Source organism: Balaenoptera borealis, assembly GCF_965194805.1.
Source record: "Balaenoptera borealis genome assembly, chromosome: 11".
Lineage (NCBI taxonomy): Eukaryota > Metazoa > Chordata > Mammalia > Artiodactyla > Balaenopteridae > Balaenoptera > Balaenoptera borealis.
Window position 1 is genome coordinate 3,830,818 of NC_138868.1, and position 20,259 is coordinate 3,851,076.

Genomic DNA, 20,259 nt, shown 5'->3' on the forward strand with positions numbered 1-20,259 from the left:
CCACGACAACTAAACTAGCCTGCTTCGTCCTACACAGGATTCCGTCCTACGCGTGGACCGCTCTCGGCACCATGGACTGTGGAGGCACACGGATGCTGAGATGCTTTCCTCTTATCAGCAGTACTCTAGAAACATCCTTGAACATGTCTCTCCGTGCTCATCAGCAAGCATTTTCCAGGGTGCTGTGTTCATTTCCTAGAGCTGCCATAACAAATGACCACAAGCTAGGAGATTAAAACAATACAGATTTGTCCTCTCCCAGTTCTGGAGGCCAGAGGTCTGAGATCAAGGTGCCGGCAGGGCCCCCCTTCCTCCTGAGCTCTGGGGGAGGATCCTTCTTGCGTCTTCCAGCTTCTGGGGGCTTCAGGTGTCCCTGGGCTTGTGGCCGCATCCCTCTAGCCTCTGCCTCATCTTCTCCTCTGTGTGTCTCCTCTTCTGTGTCACAATATAACACTTGTCATTGGATTTAGGGCCATGTGGGTAATCCAGGGTGTTCTTACCTTAAGATTCTTATATCTGCAAAGACACTTTTTCCAACTAAGGTCACATTCACAAATTCTGGGGTTAGGCCTTAAACATATCTTCTTGGGGCCATCATTCAACCCACGACAGTTGGACAGACACACGTGGAATTGCATGAAAGGGCAGGCACATTACAAACATTTCCAGAGGCTGCCAGACTGCATTCTCAATGTATCTACCCAGGGGCAATTTTAACACACACTTGGGCACAGACTCAGACTCAACAGCACCTCCGACCTCAATTTACTTTAGGGGAGACTGAGAACGGGTGGTGACAGTGCCATGCCCACAGCGTGGCAGACACCAACCAGCCTGGGCTTCCCCCTACATGAGGGCTGGTGGGGGTCACCTCTTTGTCAGCTGTTCTGCTCACAGCCCCTGGGCCCCAGGTGGAGCGACTGATGCTGAAGCCTGGACCCCCCCATGAGGAGTCTGAGACCTTGGCGGGTAGCTGGGCCCAGACTCAAGCCGCCTGGCGGGGCAAAGCTCCAGGACATGAGTGCACCCCTGGGGGACCTGGAAGGCGGGACTCTGTAACCTCGCTTCTCGCATCAGAACTGGGTAACCTGTCACTTGGCCCACATTTTCTCCCATATGTGATCTGAGGGCTCCGAGCCGACAGGGACGGTGGACCAAGGCCCCCTGATCAGTCCCCGGTGGGGGATGGGTAGGCAGGGGCTGAGTCGGGTTTAACAGGTGTCTGCCCGGGGACCGGGCTGTGACATTTGCCTTTTAGAAGCCGCGTACCCTTCCAGAGCCTCTGTGAGTTATGCTGATAAAGTCCATCTCCAAGGCTGCTTTTAAGAATGACAGTGATGACCTACGAAGAGGGTCTGACACACAGTGGGTCCTTATCGTCGTTATGGTGTCCCGGCTGGGGAAATGGAAGCTCCGGAGAAGAATGTTCCAGAACCCGTAGGAGGGCAGAGAGGAGCGGGTGCTTGAGCCCTGGCTGCGGGGCGGCGGCGGCCCAAGTGGGGCGGGAGCCGGTCCGAAGCGCAATGGCGCCCCCCGGTGGCGGGTGTGCGAATTGCCCCGCGCGGGCTCGAGACCCGGAGGAGCGTGTCCGCGGCTCCCGCCCGCCCCATCCTCTGTCCCATCCTGTGGTTGACTGATCAGCCACCGCCCACCCGCCCTCCTTCGCAGACAACCCCCATGGGAGGCGGGAGAACCTCGGATCGTGGACGCGGGGAGAGTGCGAAAGGTGAGGAAGTCTCCATCCCTTCTGCAACACGACATTTTAAATGTATTATATTTATAATATTTATGAATTTATTCTATTGCCCGCGTGCCAGATACTCATCTTCTTATCAGCCCTGCGAGGTGGGTATCAGTATTCCTCCCATTTTACAGATGGGCAAACTGAGGCATGGCCAGGGCAATTCCACCAATGCCCAGTGGGTGAGACTGCATTTCAGATGCTGCAAAAGCTGGTTTCCTGGACCAGAACCAGCCACCAAGCAAAGGAGGGAAGGGAAGGCTGTTGAGGGGACTGCCCACCCTTTGTTGCCCAAGACCGCACTCTGGGCCTGACTGGGGTTCTTCCGGATGCTGCCCTCCAGCTGGGGAGGAATGGGGCGGGGGTGCGTGGAGGGGGAAGGGCTGCTGGCGCAGTAGAGGAAAAGTCCAGAGAGGGGTCCCCGGCCAGGGGGGACCACAGCCCTTGGAGGCAGACACTGGAGGCTCAGAGCTGAGGCCCCTTTGAAGAAAGGAAGGGGTGTCAGCCCTGTGGAGACCTTCAAGAGCCTCCACAGGGGGGTCATGTGTCTTTTTTTTTTTTTTTTTTGAATTGTATTTTTTATACAGCAGGTTCTTATTAGTTATCTATTTTATACATATTAGTGTATATATGTCAATCCCAATCTCCCAATTCACCACCCCCTTCCCCCCTTGGTGTCCATACGTTTGTTCTTTACATCTGTGTCTCTATTTCTGCCCTGCAAACCGGTTCATCTGTACCATTTTTCTAGGTTCCACATATATGCGTTAATATACGATATTTGTTTTTCTCTTTCTGACTTACTTCACTCTGTATGACAATCTCTAGATCCATCCACGTCTCTACAAATGGGGGGGGGGGTGTCATGAGTCTTACACGCCCCCTACGCTAGGGGACGGAGCAGAGCTGGCTTGTGCCTTCGCCCATCACGTGGCCTCGGCCGGACCCCTCCCTCTCTGGAAGACCATGCCAGGCCTGGACCGGTCATGGATTGGTCTGGGGCTCTACTTCCTCAGCCACAGGTGTAGTATAGCTCTGAAGGGCTGGCTCCCATCCTGAGCTCTGATAAAGAAAACCCTTTATCTCTTTCGGAATGACCCTGCAGGCCATGGACAAGCACAGCCATGGTGGCCTCTGGCCCCTCCTCCCTCCAAAGCTGAGGGGGTTACCTCTCAGCCGCCCGCGTCCCCTCACTTATTTATTCAACAGCCATCTGTTGGGCATCTACTCTGTGCTAGACCCTGTGCAAAGTAAGCTCTGCAGTTTTGGTATCTGCTAACACCCAAACGTTCCTATTGTCTTTTCAAACTTTATTTACTTTGAAAATCACGGTTTTGGAGAAACTGCTGCCTGGCCCATACTGGAGTCTGCGTAAGTGGGAAATAACCCTTCCCGGGTTAAGCCACAGCAACGGCAGGGTTTCTTTGTTTTCGCAGCCCAGCCTAGCCCAGCCTGACTAACACAAAGGTCAAGAGTGAAAAGTAAGTCTCCTCTTAGACTTCCACGCCCCCCTCACTGGAGGGCTTGTTGTCACATCTTTGTGCTACTTTCCCCAAATCTCTCTGCTTCTCTAGCTGCATGTGACTCCCCTGAGACTGGCCCGGGGTTTAAGGAGGCAGGGAGTCTGGCCCTGCCTGCTCGGAGGACTCTCCTTTCAAGAAAGGAAGTGGCGGCCACCACCGTTTCTTCTTCCTGCATTGGGAAGCGATGGCTCTGTCCCTGTGGATCCCGGAGCCGAGCCAGAAAGATGGGTGATTAGGAGCTGGGAGGCTGGGGTCACACAGTATGGCCCGCATCTCAGAGCTTGTCCTGCACAGCACTGGCCTATGCCGTTCAGCCACCCAGGGGTCCCTGCTGCTTTGGGGGTGGCGGGGCCAGGACCCTTCTGTAGCAGGTGGGTGTTCAGAGGACCCCTGCCTGCTCACGGTCACTGGTCACAGCTCAGGCCCCCACCCCTACCCCAGGTCTTCTACTTTGTGGCTGCTGAGGGTTCCTGGGGAGGCAGGTGGAAAATGGCCCTTGCAGGCAGGCTCCAGAGCGCCTCCTGCAGGGAAGGAGCAGAAGAGAATCCAACAGAAAGCCTGAAAGGGACTCAACCCTTGGATTCTGTGCCCCCTGCCCCAGGGGGTCAAACTTGGATGAAAGCCCGAAGCACGCCTCTTTTTCCAACTGTGTTCTCACTTATGTGTGATGAATAGAGAACAAGACGGAGGTTTGTTTCCTGGAAGTGAGTTGTCATTTAATGACTTCCTTTTAAGAAATTGAAATCCTTTTTTTCTCCTGATTATGAAAAGCGATATTACTTTGTGATTAAAAAAAAAAAACAACCTCATAAACACATATAAAGGAGAAAATAAAGATTACTTATAATCTCATCAATCCTATCCCCCAGAGAGGGGCTCTGTAACTCTAGGACTTGGATAGAGTTAATCTACACTAGGAAAGGGACCCTGTTCCTGCAGATTATTATTATTTTTTAAAGTCATTCTTAATTTATTTTCTTTACTTATTTTTGGCCCCGCGAGGCATGCAGGATCTTAGTTCTCCTGTCAGGGATCGAACCCATGCCCCCTGCAGTGGAAGCACAGAGTCCTAACCACTGGACCACCAAGGAAGTCCCTCCTGCAGATTATTTTTGAACATATAATAAAACCAGTCAGTATGCTTGCAGGGGACTTCTCTGGCGGCGCAGTGGTTAAGAATCCACTTGCCAATGCAGGGGACACGGGTTCGAGCCCTGGTCCGGGAAGATCCCACATGCTGCGGAACAACTAAGCCAGTGTGCCACAACTACTGAAGCCCGTGTGCCTAGAACCCGTGCTCTGCAACAAGAGAACCCATCGCAATGAGAAGCCCGCGTACCACAACGAAGAGTAGCCCTCGCTCGCCACAACTAGAGAAAGCCCGCGCACAGCAACGAAGACCCAACACGGCCAAAAATAAATAAATAAATTTATATTAAAAAAATACGCTTGCAGGTTTCTTCTTCAACCACCATAGGAGCAAATGACACATTTTGTTTTTAACTTGCTTTTTTTGTCCTAATAAAATGGATGTGTTTCCAGGTTAACCACTGTACAGCTACAGATCAGTTTTTGTTTGGTTAGTTTTGGAGGCTGCCTAGTATTTCATGTGAATATAAAATTAAAAAAAAATCAATTCTAATAAGTCAGCACTTTCCAATAAGCTTTGATGAAGTTTGTTTTTCATTTTAGTTATATCCACCTGGTTCTCTTTGAACTTGAACAAGAATACGCAAACATTTCTATTTTTAAAAAAATTTTATTGAAGTATAGTTGATTTACAATATTGTGTTAATTTCTCCTGTACATCAAAGTGACTCAGCTATACATATATTTTTTTCATATTCTTTTCCATTAAAAACATTTCTATTTTTTAAAAATTAATTAATTAATTAATTAATTAATTTTTGGCTGTGTTGGGTCCAAATTAACACAATATTGTGTTTAAAAAATTTTTTTAGTTGATATATATTTCAAATTTTATTTATCATTATTTATTTTTGGCTGTGTTGGGTCTTTGTTGCAGTGCACAGGCTTCTCATTGTGGTGGCTTCTCTTGCTGCAGAGCACGGGCTCTGGGTGCGTGCACTTCAGTAGTTGTGGCACGCAGGCTCAGTAGTTGTGGCACATGGGCTTAGTTGCTCCGCGGCATGTGGGATCTTCCTGGACCAGGGATCGAACCCGTGTCCCCTGCATTGGCAGGCGGATTCTTAACAACTGTGCCACCAGGAAGTCCCCTGCCTACTTTTTATGGGTTCAGTTGCTAACATGGGCACCAAATTTGAAACTTACTTAAGGCTTTTGAAATAAATTATATTTGAACTTTAAAACTTTGCCTTTTTCTACCTTCAAGGCCCTAGTTTTAAAGTCTGGCCCTTATTGCAAAAGGAAGCAATTTCTGAATACAATATTGAAAATCCAAGATAATGTAATCAAACTCTTATCCTTCAATGTTAAGACAATCTGTGTTAAAAACAATATTTTAGGAACACAGCCGGGGAACCCTCTAAAGCTTTAATTTTCAAACTAATAGTGTGAAATGAATAATGTTGATATTTGTAATGCATATAATCTTTCAAAGCTTTGCACACTTTTTTAAAAAGCTTGAGGTTGACTCGTGGTCTTCTGTACAAATCTTTATACCCACGAATTTTATCTTGTGATTGGTCTCTTTTTTTTTTTCTCATCACATATCTGTTTCCCTATGCCAAAAGATATAGCTTGTTTTATTTTCTTTCAGCTGATAAGGTTTATGGTCAGGACATGTATTTTATGTATGTCGTAATAAGAGAACAGTTCCCTTACTTGGGACATGTTTGTAATGCAGTGTGAAGTGGGTATGGGAAGGATATAAGGTTGTATATATATGAAGATTATTTTTGTGTGGAAATTCAACGGGAAAAATGTAACAAAATTAGCAAAAATGAATCGGTGGCCAGAGTGGTGGGAGAGTGGATTTGTTTGCTTTCTTGTTTGGCTCTTTTTCCTACAACCCAAATGTTTTGTGATTTGATTTGCTTACGAAAAAAAAAAAAAGCTAAAAATGAAAAGACATTTAATGGACAAATAATACAAAGTCTATTTCATTTCATCTTCCCCAAATATATTTTTTTGGACGTTTTTATTCTTATAGAAGTCACTCGTGTTCACTGTGCGAACATGGAGTACTTAGAAAAAATATAAAAGGAAATTTAAAAATTACTGTAATTCCAAAATCTAGATATAATCACCGTTAACATTTTGGTGTGCTTACTTTAGTCTTTTTAAAAGCATAATTGTTTAATGTTGATGGAATTGGAGTATATGTAGAGTTTTTTCTCTTTTTCCCCTTTTGTTTCTATTTTTTAATTTTAATTTTTTTATTGAAGTATAGTTGATTTACAGTATCGTGTTAGTTTCAGGTGTACCAGAGTTTTTTTCTCTTTCCTTAAACATCACGAGCATTCTCTGTGACATTACTCTTGTTTCAAATATTATTTTTGGTGGTTGCTTAAGAGTCTTCCGTATGAATATCCTACCATACATGTATCATCTTCCCTTTTGTCATCATAAGCTGGTTTTCTTTCTGGCTTTTACAGATAATGCTATCATGCTGCAATGGACAGCGCTGTACAAAAAATTTTCACTTTTCTCTGTTTATTTCCTTGAGCCGAAGTCCTAGAAGTGAAATTACTAGGTGGAAGGGTAAAAAACATTTTAAATGCCCTTCCTATCTTTTCAAACAGCTGGACCAAAAGGTAGCTTTAACTTAGGCATCCATGGGCATTGAGAGTATCTTCATTCTAAAAAAGATGATTTTTTTTTTTTTTTACAATTTTAAAAAGGTAAAAAAGTCGACTTTTTCTTTCGATTCTCATTCTTTTACTACTAGTAAGTCTGTCTTTGCTATACTTTTGTTTGCCAGTCAGCTGTTGTTCTTTTCTGTGAATTAGATATTCAAGTCCTTGGCCCATTTTTTCCCGTTAAGATGCATTTATTTCTTATGCATTTGAATAAGTTCTTTATAAACCAGAAATATTATTCCTTTAGTTATAAAATTTATGACCAATATATCCCCAGATTGTTCTTTAGTTTTTAATTTTGTTCATTACCACATTTGCATTGGTTTTTCCTTCGTGATGTCCTCCGTGGCTTTTCATGTGTTAAAAATGCATCTCAAAAAAAAAAAAAAAAAAAAAATGCATCTCCAGGGCTTCCCTGGTGGCGCAGTGGTTGAGAGTCTGCCTGCCAATGCAAGGGACACGGGTTTGAGCCCTGGTCTGGGAAGATCCCACATGCCGCGGAGCAGCTAAGCCCGTGAGCCACAACTACTGAGCCTGTGCGTCTGGAGCCTGTGCTCCGCAACAAGAGAGGCCGCGATAGTGAGAGGCCCGCGCACCGTGATGAAGAGTGGCCCCCGCTTGCCGCAACTAGAGAAAGCCCTCGCACAGAAACGAAGACCCAACACAGCCATAAATAAATAAATAAATAAATAAATAAATAAATAAATAAATAAATAAATAAATAAAAAGAACCAGCTGACTAAAAGGGTCAGTTTAGCCCTAAGAGCTGGGTAGCATTCCTTCTTAAAAAAAAAAAAAAAAAAAAATTGCATCTCCAGGGACTTCCCTGGTGGTGCAGTGGATAAGACTCCGTGCTCCCAATGCAGGGGGCCCGGGTTTGGTCCCTGGTCGGGGAACTAGATCCCACATGCCTGCCGCAACTAAGGAGCCCACCTGCTGCAACTAAGACCCGGCACAACCAAATAAATATTTTAAAAAAAATGCATCTCCGCGCTTACCTGAATGTTCCACCTAAATTTTTAAATGTCTTTTTAAAAAAGTCTTTAATTCATTTGGAACTATTTTGATGAATGGGATGAGATCTAAATGGAACTTGACTTTTCCCAAACCACAAATTTTCCCATTTTAGTGATTGATGCATATCCCCTTTCCTCATTAATTTGTGGTGCTTTTTATCATGTGCAAAGGTTTTACATTTCCTAGAGTCTCCTTCCAGGCCATTCCATCTTATTTCATTCATCTGTCTATTCTTGAACCAATATGCTACAATATTTTTACGGAGACTTCTATCTTTTCAAATCTGGTACGGCAAGCCCTCCATATCATTCTCTCTTTCAAAAACATCTTAGTTATTCTTATCAATTTATTCATCCAGATGAAATTTAGAATTTGACACATTCTCCCCAGATCATGTGGAAACTGATTGGTATTGCATTTCTTCCCATCCAGGGTGGTGGTATAGCTGTAGTTTCCTTTGTATAGGTCCTGCTCAAATCTTGTTATTTCTAAGAAATTTACTGTGACCTTGGTAAAGTGGATTTCCCCAGTCATCCTTGCTCAGGCTACTACCAATTAGTGTTAGAATAATAGAAAGCAAGTGATTTTTTTGGCGATTCATCATGTACATAGCTACTTGCTGAACTCTATTACGAATTCTGAGTGTCGTAAATGCTTATTTGGGGATTTCTAGATGGACCATCACACCTACAAATAACAGTAGTTTGTTGGATTTTTTTTTTTTTTGGATAGACTTTTTGCTCAATTTTACTGCGTTGGTTAGGCCTCCTAGATGCGTTCAATGGGCACGTGATAAAGGCATTCTCGTTTAACTCCCGATTTTAATGGGAATGCTTTTGGTATTTCATATCTATGTTCTATTGTGGCTGATAGTTTGAAGTACCTTTTAAAAATCGTGTTCAGGAAGTACCTGTCATGGCAATGACAAATGGGAGGACTAAAGCCAGAAGCTATTTTTTTCAAGAGGCAGGGATGCCTCCGGCTGGAGTGAGGGCACCGGTGGCTGTTAACCATGAACCCTTCTGTGCTGATTCTTGACTCTCTACGTGAATTATGAATTACTCTGCTTTTGCTTTACAATCAAACAACTGCAAGAATAAAAACACAAAAACTTTTATTTCCAGTTTTCAAAAAACTATAGAGTTTCAATCAAGTTTCAACATGTACAATGCCTTTCCCAGCGAGTGTTAAGACGACCAGGCTGTTTCTCTGTCACCTGCTGCTGTTTCACTTTCCCTGGGGTCGGGTCAGCCCTGCGTTTCTTGGACAAAGGCGTGCAGTCCCTGGATTACTGTTAACATGGATTTAATGGCATTGTAGGCGGGGTCTCAAGTCTGACGTCGTCCTGGAAGGTGGCCCCTGGCTTTGGGTCGGGGTCGGTGGGGGACCGGGCCACTCTCCTCTGGGTCGTGTCTCCAACCCGGGAATTGCCCTTCCTGGAACTTTTCCCCTCAAAACCCCACTGGCAGAGCCTCCGGAGGCGTTGGTTCTTTGGTAACTTTTCCAGTTTTTTCCCCTGATTCCTTCCAAGCCGCTTTTGGCAGTTCGGTTGCATCTGCCTGGTTTTGTGACGGTGAGGTCACGGGTCCCCCCCACCCCCGGGTCCCCCCCAACCCCCCCGGGTCAACCCCCCACCCCGGGTCACCCTCCACCCCCCCCCCATCCCCCCTCGCAGCCAGGTAGATGATGCAGCCGGGGAGCAGCTGACCCCTGGCGGGAGCCGGGGAACGGGGCAAAGAGGCCTCGGGGCGGGGCCGCGTCCTGGCCCAGCTCCGCCCAGCGCCGCCGCCGCGCACGCGGCTTGGCCCCGCGCCGGCGCGTGCTGAGCCCTCCCGCGTGCCGTCCTTACCCGGCCTGCCCCGCGCGGCCGCCCCCGGAAGTGGACTTCGCCTCCTCAGAAGCGGTGAGTCAGTGCCCGAGGCTCGTGTGTCTGCGGCCGCAGCGCTTGGCGCCGGAGCTCGAGGGGCGGGCCGGCTGCCGCCATGGCCGGGAGTCAGGACATGTTCGAAGCCATCGTGATGGCGGATGAGAGGTGGGTAGCGGGGCTGGGCCGGGCCCCCACCCGGGCAGGTCTGCTCTCAGCCGCTGGGCTGCGGCGGCCGCCCGGGCCCTGGGGGAACGCGCTGTGGCTCAGAAGGCGGCTGGCGCGGGAGGGCCCGAGATGCTGCTGCTTCTCCTTTGCTCATCGGCCTCTCGGGCGAGCGCCACGTGCCCAGCTGCCCCTCTAGACCCGCCTCCCCCGTCCGGGGCTGCCTCACGCATCTGCTCGGCCTGGTGACTGCCTCCCTCCAGGGACGCCCCTTCCTCGGGTGGGACGGGCCTTTGCCATCTGGGCGCTTCCCGTTTTTCTTGTTCCTCAGCGGTAGGACATACGGCAGCGTTCACGGACACGCTCTTAAAGGTGTCAGGCGTCATCCTTTTCCCTCCTGAGCCCCCGGGGAGCGCCTAGGGCTGTGACGGGGAGGCGGGGGAGCTGTTGGTTGCTTTGTGGCTGTCTTCCAGTGCCCTGCCCACTTGAGACATCAATAGATGTCAGTTAAGGAAGAGAGTGAACAGTAAACAGTCGCTGACGTTTATTTGGAGATCGCTGTGAATTGGACGCTGAGCTAAGCGTTGTATCCCGTTATTTATTTTAGCCCTACTTGTGAAGTGGATCCTGTCCTTCACCCTGTCTTTCAGAGGAGGAGGCAAGGTCACTCCCAGGGCCCCACAGCCAGTAAGTGGGAGCTATCCCCTCGGCCTCACTGGGCGCTCCCGCACACCCCTTTCACTTTGGTGACTGCAGGTTATGATGGTGCCAGTTACACTGCTGGGCCTTCAGAGTCAGAGCCTTTTTTCTACTGCAGGCGCCACGGTCACGGTACATTTTGTGATCATCTGATGGCGTTTCTCCTTGCTAGTCTCCTGAGATGTGATGGAAAGCCCGGTACATGTTGCAGAGTTTTTGTTTTTTTGTTTTTTTTTTTTTTGAAGCACTTGACCAAGCAGTCTAGCTTACAGACGCAGAACTGGGGCTCGAGGACCTGGCTGCAGACGAATTACCGGGGAGATTTTGAAAAGCAGATTCCCGGGCCTTACTCCAGACTTAACTGAATACGAGGGGTGAGGCCCCTGAATTTGTATCTTTGAAATTTTCCTGTGTGTTTCTGATATTCTGCCAGGTTTGGGAATCACCGATTTGGCCCACCTTCCTCTTTGTAGAAGAGGTAAATGGGGCTTCCAGAATTACAGCGACTTGCCAGACGGAGAGACTTAGGGAGGGGTGGAGCTGAGATTGGAACTTAAGTTTTCTGGCTTAAATTTTGTTCTTTTTCTACAGTACTAGGTCTTGTCTTGCTGGGTCTGGGTGATGTGGAAGAGGAAAGTTTTTGCAGGAAGAATGCACCTTCTCCTGTTTATTTGCTCACGCTTCCTCTCCTCTGTTGCAGGTTTCACGGGGAAGGTTATCAGGAAGGCTATGAAAAAGGAAGTAGTTTGGGCATGATTGAAGGAAGACAGTATGGCACGTTACATGGAGCTAAAATCGGATCCGAGGTAAGTGGGACCCCCGCACCTAGAAAGGAATCCTTTTCTCTGACCATTGACAATTTGCCTTGATGATCAGTATGATCGAGCCACCACTTCAGGCCTCTTCCCATGGCAGTAGGCTAGATAGAACGTTGACGGAGAAATCATCTCAGAAGGGAACCCGCAGAGGGTGTTGCTGTGTGGAGATGATGAAGTCGGGTGGGCTGGAGAAAGAGAAAACAAGGCCCCCCTCACCTCAGTCGACATCCAGTGTCATGGTGCTGGCCTGTGTCTTAAGCCAGCTGAATCCTCCCCCAGAGACTGAGCGCCCTGTGTCATGTGAAAACATGCCGTTTATATTTCTGTTGGAGTTCCATAAAATCCCCGATTTTCCTTTTCTCCGGCCCTTCGACCTAGATTGGCCCTCACTTACGGAGATAACTGGCCCTAAGCAGTAACGTCTGAGGCCGTCAGGACTGTATTAGGTGTCTGTGGCTGCAGAACGAATCAGCACAAGACACGTGGGCTTAAGACAAGCAGTGTTTATCGTCTCACATGGATTCTGAGGGTCTGTGGTCCAGGAGCAGCTGAGCCGGCCGGTTCCGGCTCGGGCTCTCTGGATGCTGGAGTTAAGAGTCAGCCAGCCTGCAGTCAGCTGAGAGCTTGCTGGGGCTGGAGGAGCCACTTCTCACGTGGCTGCTCCCGCGGCTGTCCTCGCCGCGTGGACCTCTCCACAGGGCTGCTTGAGTGTCCTCGTGACACTGTGCGGGTGACCCACGTCGGCAGGGCAGAGGTGACATTGTCTGCTAGTGGCTAGATTCAGAGGTCGTGTGCTGCCTCTTCCTGTGTGTTCTCCTGCTGAGCAAGGTCACCCCGATCCAGTCAGGGGACCGCACAGGGCAGGAATACCCGGGGGTGGGGAGGTGGGGTCCAGTGGGGCCACCTTGGAGGCCGGCTGCCCCGCTGGTGACGTGACCTCCAACTTCTGTAGCCTGGTGCCCAATGGGTGCTTCCAGAACAGCAAGAGAAGAAGCACCACTGCCCCCTGGCCCCCACACCCCGCCTTTTTGATTTGAGAGTTAGATATTTAGATCAAGTATAGCTGTTAGTCATTTCACTCTTGAATGTTTCGTAAATTCACAGATCGGGTGCTACCAAGGTTTTGCTTTTGCTTGGAGATGTCTCCTGCACGGCTGCACCACCGAGAAGGACAGGTAAAGCTGAGCCTTCTTTCTTCTTCGGTGTCTGGATGGGAAGTTCCGGTTTCATAGCTCACTCTGACCTTGGGCGGTTAGTGTCTCAGTCTCATCATCTGTAAAATGGGGAAATAACCAGGCTGAACCTGAAATGTTGTCATGAGGTTTACAGGAAATAGTAACTAGAAAGCGCCGGGCGCATTTCTGGTGTTGGGTGAACATCCGTTGTTATTACTTCCCAGGGGTCCTCGGATCCCCCTGCCTTTTCCCTGGAGACCTTAGGGCGCTAAGTGGCTTTTAGTTACCCTGCTCGTCAAACCACGATGAAAATGATACTATCTTCTCATTCATCTTTCCTCTGAGCTTCTAGCAAACAGAGCAGAACAGTCTTGGTATGATCAGGGCTCAGAAATGGTGACTCCCTTGTCCCTGGGTTTTTTAATGTAGCTGAAAGGTCTGCTAATGAGATGACCCATTTCATGTGGTTCACAGGTGTCAGGTACCTGGAAGCACTAAGTAACCATGAGCTGTTATTTGTAGTGTTTGTAGCCTTTTTTTTTTTTTTTTTTTTTTTATTTATTTATTTTTGGCTGCATTGGGTCTTTGTTGCTGCACGCAGGCTTTCTCTAGTTGCGGCGAGCAGGGGCTACTCTTCGTTGCAGCGTGCAGGCTTCTCATTGCGGTGGCTTCTCTTGTTGTGGAGCACAGGCTCTAGGCATGCGGGCTTCAGTAGTTGTGGCACATGGGCCCAGCAGTTGTGGCTCGCGGGCTCCAGAGCGCAGGCTCAGTAGTTGTGGCGCACGGGCTTAGTTGCTCCGTGGCGTGTGGGATCTTCCGGGACCAGGGCTCGAACCCGTGTCCCCTGCATTGGCAGGCGGATTTTCAACCACTGCGCCACGAGGGAAGCCCGTCTGTAGCCTTTGGAGCGTGCTCTTGCTGGGTGCTGCTTCCTGAAGCCCCGGGACCCTGTCCCCACCCCCGGTCTTCTCTCTTAAGCTGGAAACGCACCCTTATGTGAAAGGCCGTCCTGCCGCTCATGGGAGCCGACACTGGGCTTCGGCGGCTGCTCTGCATCATCTTGATGTCTGGTGGCTTTGCCTGGCCTGGGAGGGGTGCCAGGAGAGTGGATGACAGAGCAGGGAAGCTGGCATTCCCCCGTCCACGTGATCTGTCATCTTATTTGGAATATTTTGAATTTCTAGAACTTGGGCCACAGCCATATTGAAATGTCAGAGCAGGGATGCTCAAGACAGAGTCTGGGTGATTGTGGGGTCGCCTTCTCTCTGACTTGTCCCGTCACTGAGCAAGTGGGAGTTGACCGGATTCGTCCATCAGCCGAGGGCCATCTTGGGGAGATTTTCCTCTGAAAATTCAGTGGGAGTGGGCGGGTAGCTGGCGCTCAGGTTGGGACAGTGGTTGCCAGCCCTGGGCGCCACTGGGCGGCGGTCGGAGCGGAGCGTGCCCCCCATTCCCGGCCCACGAAGGCGGGGTGGGGCGCACGGACTTGGAATGCTCCGGCAGCCTCCCCTTCTCCCCGCACCGGCATCTGCGGCTCACGGAGGGCCCTGCACTGGGTGTGAAGGGTCTCGCACCCGGGGGCTGCCAACCCACACCCCAGGGCAGGGGTTCCCTCCCTTCCTAAAGCCGCGCCCCCGGTCTGTGCATCAGAGGGCCCGTGGCCCGCCGCCCCGCCATCCCCACCCCACCAGCGAGCCCGGGGAGCCCTTTGAAACACAGCCTAAGACCCTTTATCTTAGAGCAATGGTTTTTGGATTTTCTAAGTCTGTACAGTTTTTTTAAAAATGGTAGAAGGCGGGCAGAGGATCTGCTTCTTTATGTTTCAAGTAAGGATGTTAAAAGAGAAACACCTGCCATGTGTGTTATCATTCAGTGAGCTAAGGGAATTTTCACACGAGAGAAGCTGTGTGGAGAGCCGTATCTCAGCCTGAAGGATGGCGACCTTTCATCAGGTGACTGTAGCTTTCTGACCCAGCCTGAGACGCTCCTCTGCCCCTTCCACAGCCTGGTGAAGGCGCTTTCCCTTACACCAGCCGTGAGCGGGTCACACCCTCCTGACGTGCACTGGCTTTGACCGTGCGACGGGCTGGGCGTGTCTGGAGTAGCTTCACTGACCCGGGAAGGCAGGAACGACCCGTCGCGCTTGCAGAGTTGGGAGTGGGTGGTAGTCGTCGTATCGTGGCAGGTGCAGCCATTTCCCGTTTCCCACATGTTGGCATCTGCCTTCCAACTCCCTGGAAACCAAGTGCTTTGTTGCTTTAATTAACTCCCTCTGACCTTTTGCGGTTTTGTGTTTTCTCCAAGAGGTGGCCATCATAGTTCTTCTGAACTGGTTTAAAAACCGCAAATGTGAGCAGGTCCTGGTCACTTTGAATGGCTGTTGCTTCATCCTAAGGATGAGTCCTTCAAGATTGCCAGGGATCAGATATCTGGCATGCTCCTGACACCCTGGGGATCAGATGTGGTCGGGGGAGGCGGCTCGGCAGGATCGCTTGCCCGCGACCCAGAGGGCACCCACCCTCCCAAATGAAGCGAGGAGACTGACGTTTATCGAGCCCCTACTCTGTAGCACGTTCTGGGCTTATCCTCCTGAGAGCCTGGGAGGTGGCCGTTGAGGCCCCATTTTACAGATGTGGACGCTGAGGCTCGGAGATGTGAAATACCTGAGTGCCTTGGGGCGGTTGTCCAGGCCGCCCACCAGCTGAGCTCCTCGTCTTCCTGGGAAAGGGAGACGAACTCAAACACCAGCCACTGGTTTCTGCCCTATGGGTGGAGGGGGCTTGCCAGTTTACCTGCTGTCAAACTCCCAGAGGCCGTGAGCGTGAAGATTGCAGATCCTGGAAAATCCCCAGGTCCGGAGCAGGCAAGGCCACGCCCGGCACTCTTTCCCGTCCGCTTCTGTCTGCTCTGGGGTCAGGCCTGGGGACCGGCGGTTGGCGTGCTGGTCGGTGTTGCCTTGGCCACTGGGTCCGGATGGAGCCGTCCCTGTAAGGTCAGTTCGCTCTTGATGTCGGGACGCAGTTGTGGGCGGGCTCACATTGCCAGGTGAGTAAAGGTTGTTCAGTGTGATGACAGTCAGTCACCAGCGCCTGAGGCCAGACACGCTCAGCACCACCACCTTAAAGCCGGCGAGCGGCGTTGCTGTTACACAAGCTGAGCCTGTCGTGTGCGAAGGGCTAAAAGGATTTATTTCTGTGTTTTACAGCAAAAAGATGAAGGTCTTAGAATCGTTGATTGGAATGATTCAGAAATTCCCTTATGATGATCCTACTTACGATAAACTTCATGAAGACTTAGACAGAATTAGAGGGAAATTTAAGCAGGTTTGTGTCCTGTGTGTTTCTTTTTGATCAGGGGGCCTTTCTCAGATGTAGCTGGGGCAGCCCTGGGGGCTCACTTTGCTAATGGTTTTGGGGCCACCGGTAACATATAAATGGTCAGTAAAGCAAATCCTTGTGTATGTCGATGTAAGGAAACCGAGGACCGTCTAGGGAACAGGTGTGAGAACTTCTTGAAGGGTGGTGACCTAGACAAGTAGAGCTGCAGCTAGAGAGCGAGAGTTCTGCTCTAATTTAAAAAAACATTTGTTTTCTTTTGTGTTTTCAGCTTTGTTCATTACTAAACGTCCATCCCGACTTTAAAGTTAGTGCAGAAGGTTCCGGACTTTCATTTTGAGGATGACAGATGCACAAAGACGAAACATCAGGGAACAGATGTTCGTATGTTAAGTGTTTAAAAATGTGATTAAAGGCAAAACAATGATGGGGGATTCATTGTTTTGCAGGGAGGGTTCCAGCTTGGCCGCTGAAAGGGCTTCCTTCCCCCGAGGTCTGCCGGGTGGCCTCGGTGCCCCCCACGGGGCCCCTCCACATAGGCCCGTCCTTTGTTGGACCCTGTCTGCTCTGCAGCGTGAACGCGGCACTGACAGAGCCCTCACCGGGCTGCTCTTCTCTGGTCCAGGGTCCAGGCCCCTGGCTCACGGATTCTCGTCACCTGGCAGGCCTGGCTGGATCTAGATTCGGGTTGGCTCTGGATAGGATAAACCTCCCCTTTACCCCCCGGGCGTTGGTCAGCGCTCAGAGGGACAGTTTTTTAAAAAATGAGAGCCACAGGGTTGACATGAAGCAGGTTAATGGAAGGAGTGATGGGTACTGTGACATTTATTGACCTTTGAGATGTGCCAGTGCTGTGACCTGCTTCTCATGTTTTGTGTAGTCCATTCAGGAGCCCATGAGGTAGGCGTTATTCCCATTTTATAGACGAGGAAACTGAGGCCCAAGAGACCGCCTGGTCCAAGGGCGGTGGGCGGCAGAGCTGGGACTCCAGCCCCGTCTCCTGGTGCCCGCTCTGGAATGCACGTTCGCGCCCACAGGCTCGGGGTCCCTGCCCGCAGGTCCCCGCTACGCCCCGTGGAGCCCTGGGGCATCTCATGTGCCCATGGCCGTGGGTGTCTGTCTGAGAGGAGCAGAGGCCAGCCCTGTCCCCAGGAAGCCGGGACGTGCTCTTCCTGTGTCCCTGGGTGGGTGGGGCTCTGCAGCATCAGAAACGGTCACGGGGAGGAGACTTTAAGGCCACCGCTCTATGTGCAGAAACTTCGGAGCCTTGCTGCAGCCTGCCTTCTGGTGTGAGTTCTCTGTCTTCTGCCTGGACTTAAAAGGCATCATCTGTACGCGGTGCACGGCCCCAGGTGCGCCTTCGTCACAGACACCAGCAGCGCTTATCTCTGGCTGGTGGGATGGAGGGGCTTTTGTTGTCATTTTCCTGGGTGGATTTTTGTGCTTCCTAAGCAATCTGTTTGGATAATGTATTATTTTTATAATTGAAAAAACAAAAGAGTATATTTTAAAGCACAAGGCCGTCTGGGACCATTTTTGATGCGACATCTAGCGAATTCATTCCTTTCTCCGTGATATTTGGGGTTGAGGTGCCAGGGTCGCACTGAACAGCCTTCTGTTGTGTTTGTGTCTGCGTGTTTCATTAATATGCATGGCGGCAGCTGCCGCGACAGGACGGCGCTCCGTGATGTTCAGGAAGGGGTCGGGTCCTGCTGCCCCTGGCCAGCCACCACGTGCGTTTACCACTGACCTCTCCTGCCCCAAACCTGACTCCCCCCCACCCCTTCCGTCTCTCTCCTCTCAGCCTCTCCCACGCCAGGTGTCAGCCAGAGCAGCCGGCCGCCACTTCCTCTCCCCCATCCCGCGGGGCCGAGCTGCCTCATAGATCATCTTCAGGGCCCCTGGACACCGGACTTGACCTGTGCCAGCCTGGCTCCTTCTTGGAGGATGAGACCCAGTTTCCAGGACCCCTTGGTCACCCAAGACAGATGTTCTGGATTCCAGTACAGACAGAGCCCCTGTTCGCGTCACAACCACTCTGCTCCTGTGATGCCACCTCCAGCGATGGGGTCCAGGGAGCTTGCTCTTCTGGCTGATGAGACGGTGGAGGACACCCGAGGGCTTCTGGGAAAGGTCACATCACTCTTGAGAGAGATGGTATCTCTTTTGGAAGTTGTGCTGTGGGGATGCGACACCTGGAATTATGACAGGCAGCTTGCAAGTAGCTACGGATGAAGCCAGACCTGGGCATGGCAGAGCCCAGCCAGAGAGGACCCAGCCCGAGGACATTGCCGAGCAGCTGTGCTGACTGACCCCCGAGAGGCGCTCTGCTTGCCAGCCTCGGTTATAGGAGCTGATGAACGCCCTGGTTCAAGGCCACTTCGGTAGGGCTTCCATTGTTAGCAGGCGAAGGGATCCTGCTTGCCTTCCCCCCGCCCCACCCCACCCCACCCCACCCCTTCCTGTGCATGTACACCTGGTCCTGCTGGATATTAACCCTTGTTGGATTTCACCCCTTTCCAGGGGCTCGTAGATTTCCCACGGCTCTGGCCTACTTGCTCTGCCCTGTCGGAAATTCCCAGCATATTTTGTGCCACATTATTAGTCAGCCGGGGCTGCCATAGCGAATGCCGCACAGTGGGTGCCTTAAACAACAGGCATTCACTGTCTCCCAGTCCTGGAGGCTGGAATCTGAGATCCAGGTGTGGGCAGGGCCGGTTCCTCCTGAGGCCTCTGTCCTCGGCGTGTAGACGGCTGTCTTCTCCCTGTGTCCTCACACAGTCATCCCTGTGTGTGTCGGTGTTGCTTTAAGGACTCCAGCCCTGTTGGATTGGGGCCCACCTTGATGACCTCCTTAAAGGCCCCATCTCCAAATATAGTCACATTCTAGGTTCTGAGGGGCAGGACTCCAACATGAATTTTGGTGGGGACATAATTCAGCCATAGGGTGAATACAGGGTGGCCTGTAATAGCCACCCTGTCTGGCTGCCTGGACGGACTTAACTTGGGAGAGAAGAAGGCCATTTCACTTAAAAGTTGAAGTTACTTTGGGACTTCCCTCGTGGCAGAGTGGTTAAGAATCCGCCTGCCAATGCAGGGGACTTCGGTTCCAGCCCTGGTCCGGGAAGATCACACATGGTGCGGAGCAACGAAGCCCGTGCGCCACAACTACTGAGCCTGCGCTCTAGAGCCCACGAGCCACAACTACTGAGCCCGCGTGCCTAGAGCCCGTGCTCTGCAACAAGAGAAGCCACTGCAATGAGAAGCCTGCGCACCGCAACGAAGACCCAACGCAGCCAAAAATAAATAGATAAATAAATAAATTTTATTAAAAAAAAAGTTGAAGTTACTTCATTTTATTTTTTAGAACATTAGTAATTGGGAATAAGCAGGCTAATCCATCCTCCCCCTGAACTTACCACGTTGGAACTATACTCTCAGAGGCACCGTGGTGGGTGGTGGGAAACACCCACCCACAGGCCAGATCCCAGCCCCGGACGCTTACTTTTACTTCACGTTCAGCTTGTTTTTCTCTACCCAGTGGTGAGAAAAGAATGAAGTGATTTGGAGGAAGGGATAAGAAGTCTTATTTACCGAGTGGCTGCTCGTGGCCGCCTTGACCTTCCTTGGGTCACTGAAGTGTCCACAAAGCCTATGAGGTGGGGTCGCTGCCTGGCCCGCTCACCCCGGCAGATGGGGGCCTGGGGCTCCCAGTTGAGTTGAGTGATGTGCCAGCGGTCGCAGTAAGTGGCTGACCTCAGGCCTAAGCACAGCGGGGGTCAAGGGGTTTGCTTAAATTATTCTTAGCCAGAACAGACTCTCATTTTCCCGATAATTCACAGCCTGTCTGACCAGTCTTGCATCTAGCTGATCGCGGCAGAGACAGTCGGCTTTACGGGAACGGACCCGTGCTGGCTGCAGTAGGAGAGGCAGGGACCGCGTGGGCCATCAGCTGCCCTCGACCCTCTGAGCGTGGCTCACTAAGGGACGGATGGGGAGCCTGGAGGTGGGGTGGGGGGCGTTCAGCTCTGCCTGGGGGATAAGAGAGTGGGAAGGTGGGCAGGAAGCCTTCCTGGAGGAGGTGACCTTGGCATGACTTGCTTTGTAAGCTTTCATTTGAGCTCAGCACCGTGGAGAATG

At 50.8% G+C, this 20,259-nt stretch overlaps 1 protein-coding gene and 1 long non-coding RNA gene across 7 annotated transcripts; one reads left to right on the forward strand and one right to left on the reverse strand.

Moving 5' to 3' along the window:
* Positions 1-5,141: 5,141 nt before the first annotated feature.
* On the reverse strand, positions 5,142-9,983 carry LOC309606127. Its single transcript, XR_014231669.1, has 2 exons — positions 9,913-9,983; positions 5,142-9,622 (listed from the first exon to the last, which is right to left on the reverse strand). It is a non-coding gene; the product is annotated as an uncharacterized lncRNA (long non-coding RNA).
* LTO1 (LTO1 maturation factor of ABCE1) lies at positions 9,919-19,459 on the forward strand. 6 transcript variants are annotated; one of them, XM_082342771.1, is made up of 6 exons: positions 9,919-10,095; positions 11,492-11,597; positions 12,714-12,784; positions 15,990-16,107; positions 16,391-16,499; positions 17,924-19,459. In XM_082342771.1, the coding sequence occupies exons 1-5, from the start codon at positions 10,046-10,048 to the stop codon at positions 16,457-16,459; spliced, it is 414 nt and encodes a 137-aa protein (XP_082198897.1). In that variant the 5' UTR covers positions 9,919-10,045; the 3' UTR covers positions 16,460-16,499; positions 17,924-19,459. The 6 variants fall into 6 exon arrangements, with proteins under 6 accessions (XP_082198897.1, XP_082198896.1, XP_082198894.1 ...); XM_082342770.1 differs by having other exon boundaries at positions 16,391-16,503; positions 17,924-19,456; XM_082342768.1 differs by lacking the exon at positions 17,924-19,459 and adding an exon at positions 17,000-17,637 and having other exon boundaries at positions 16,391-16,503.
* Positions 19,460-20,259: the final 800 nt, after the last annotated feature.

What these genes read in the sequence shown, in the direction of transcription:
- LTO1 (XM_082342771.1), top strand. Translation starts at nt 10,046, where the DNA reads ATGGCCGGGAGTCAGGACATGTTCGAAGCCATCGTGATGGCGGATGAG. An exon ending in ATCGTGATGGCGGATGAGAG is followed by an intron (nt 10,096 to 11,491) that starts GTGGGTAGCGGG and finishes CCTCTGTTGCAG; the next exon opens with GTTTCACGGGGAAGGTTATC. An exon ending in TGCACCACCGAGAAGGACAG is followed by an intron (nt 12,785 to 15,989) that starts GTAAAGCTGAGC and finishes TGTGTTTTACAG; the next exon opens with CAAAAAGATGAAGGTCTTAG.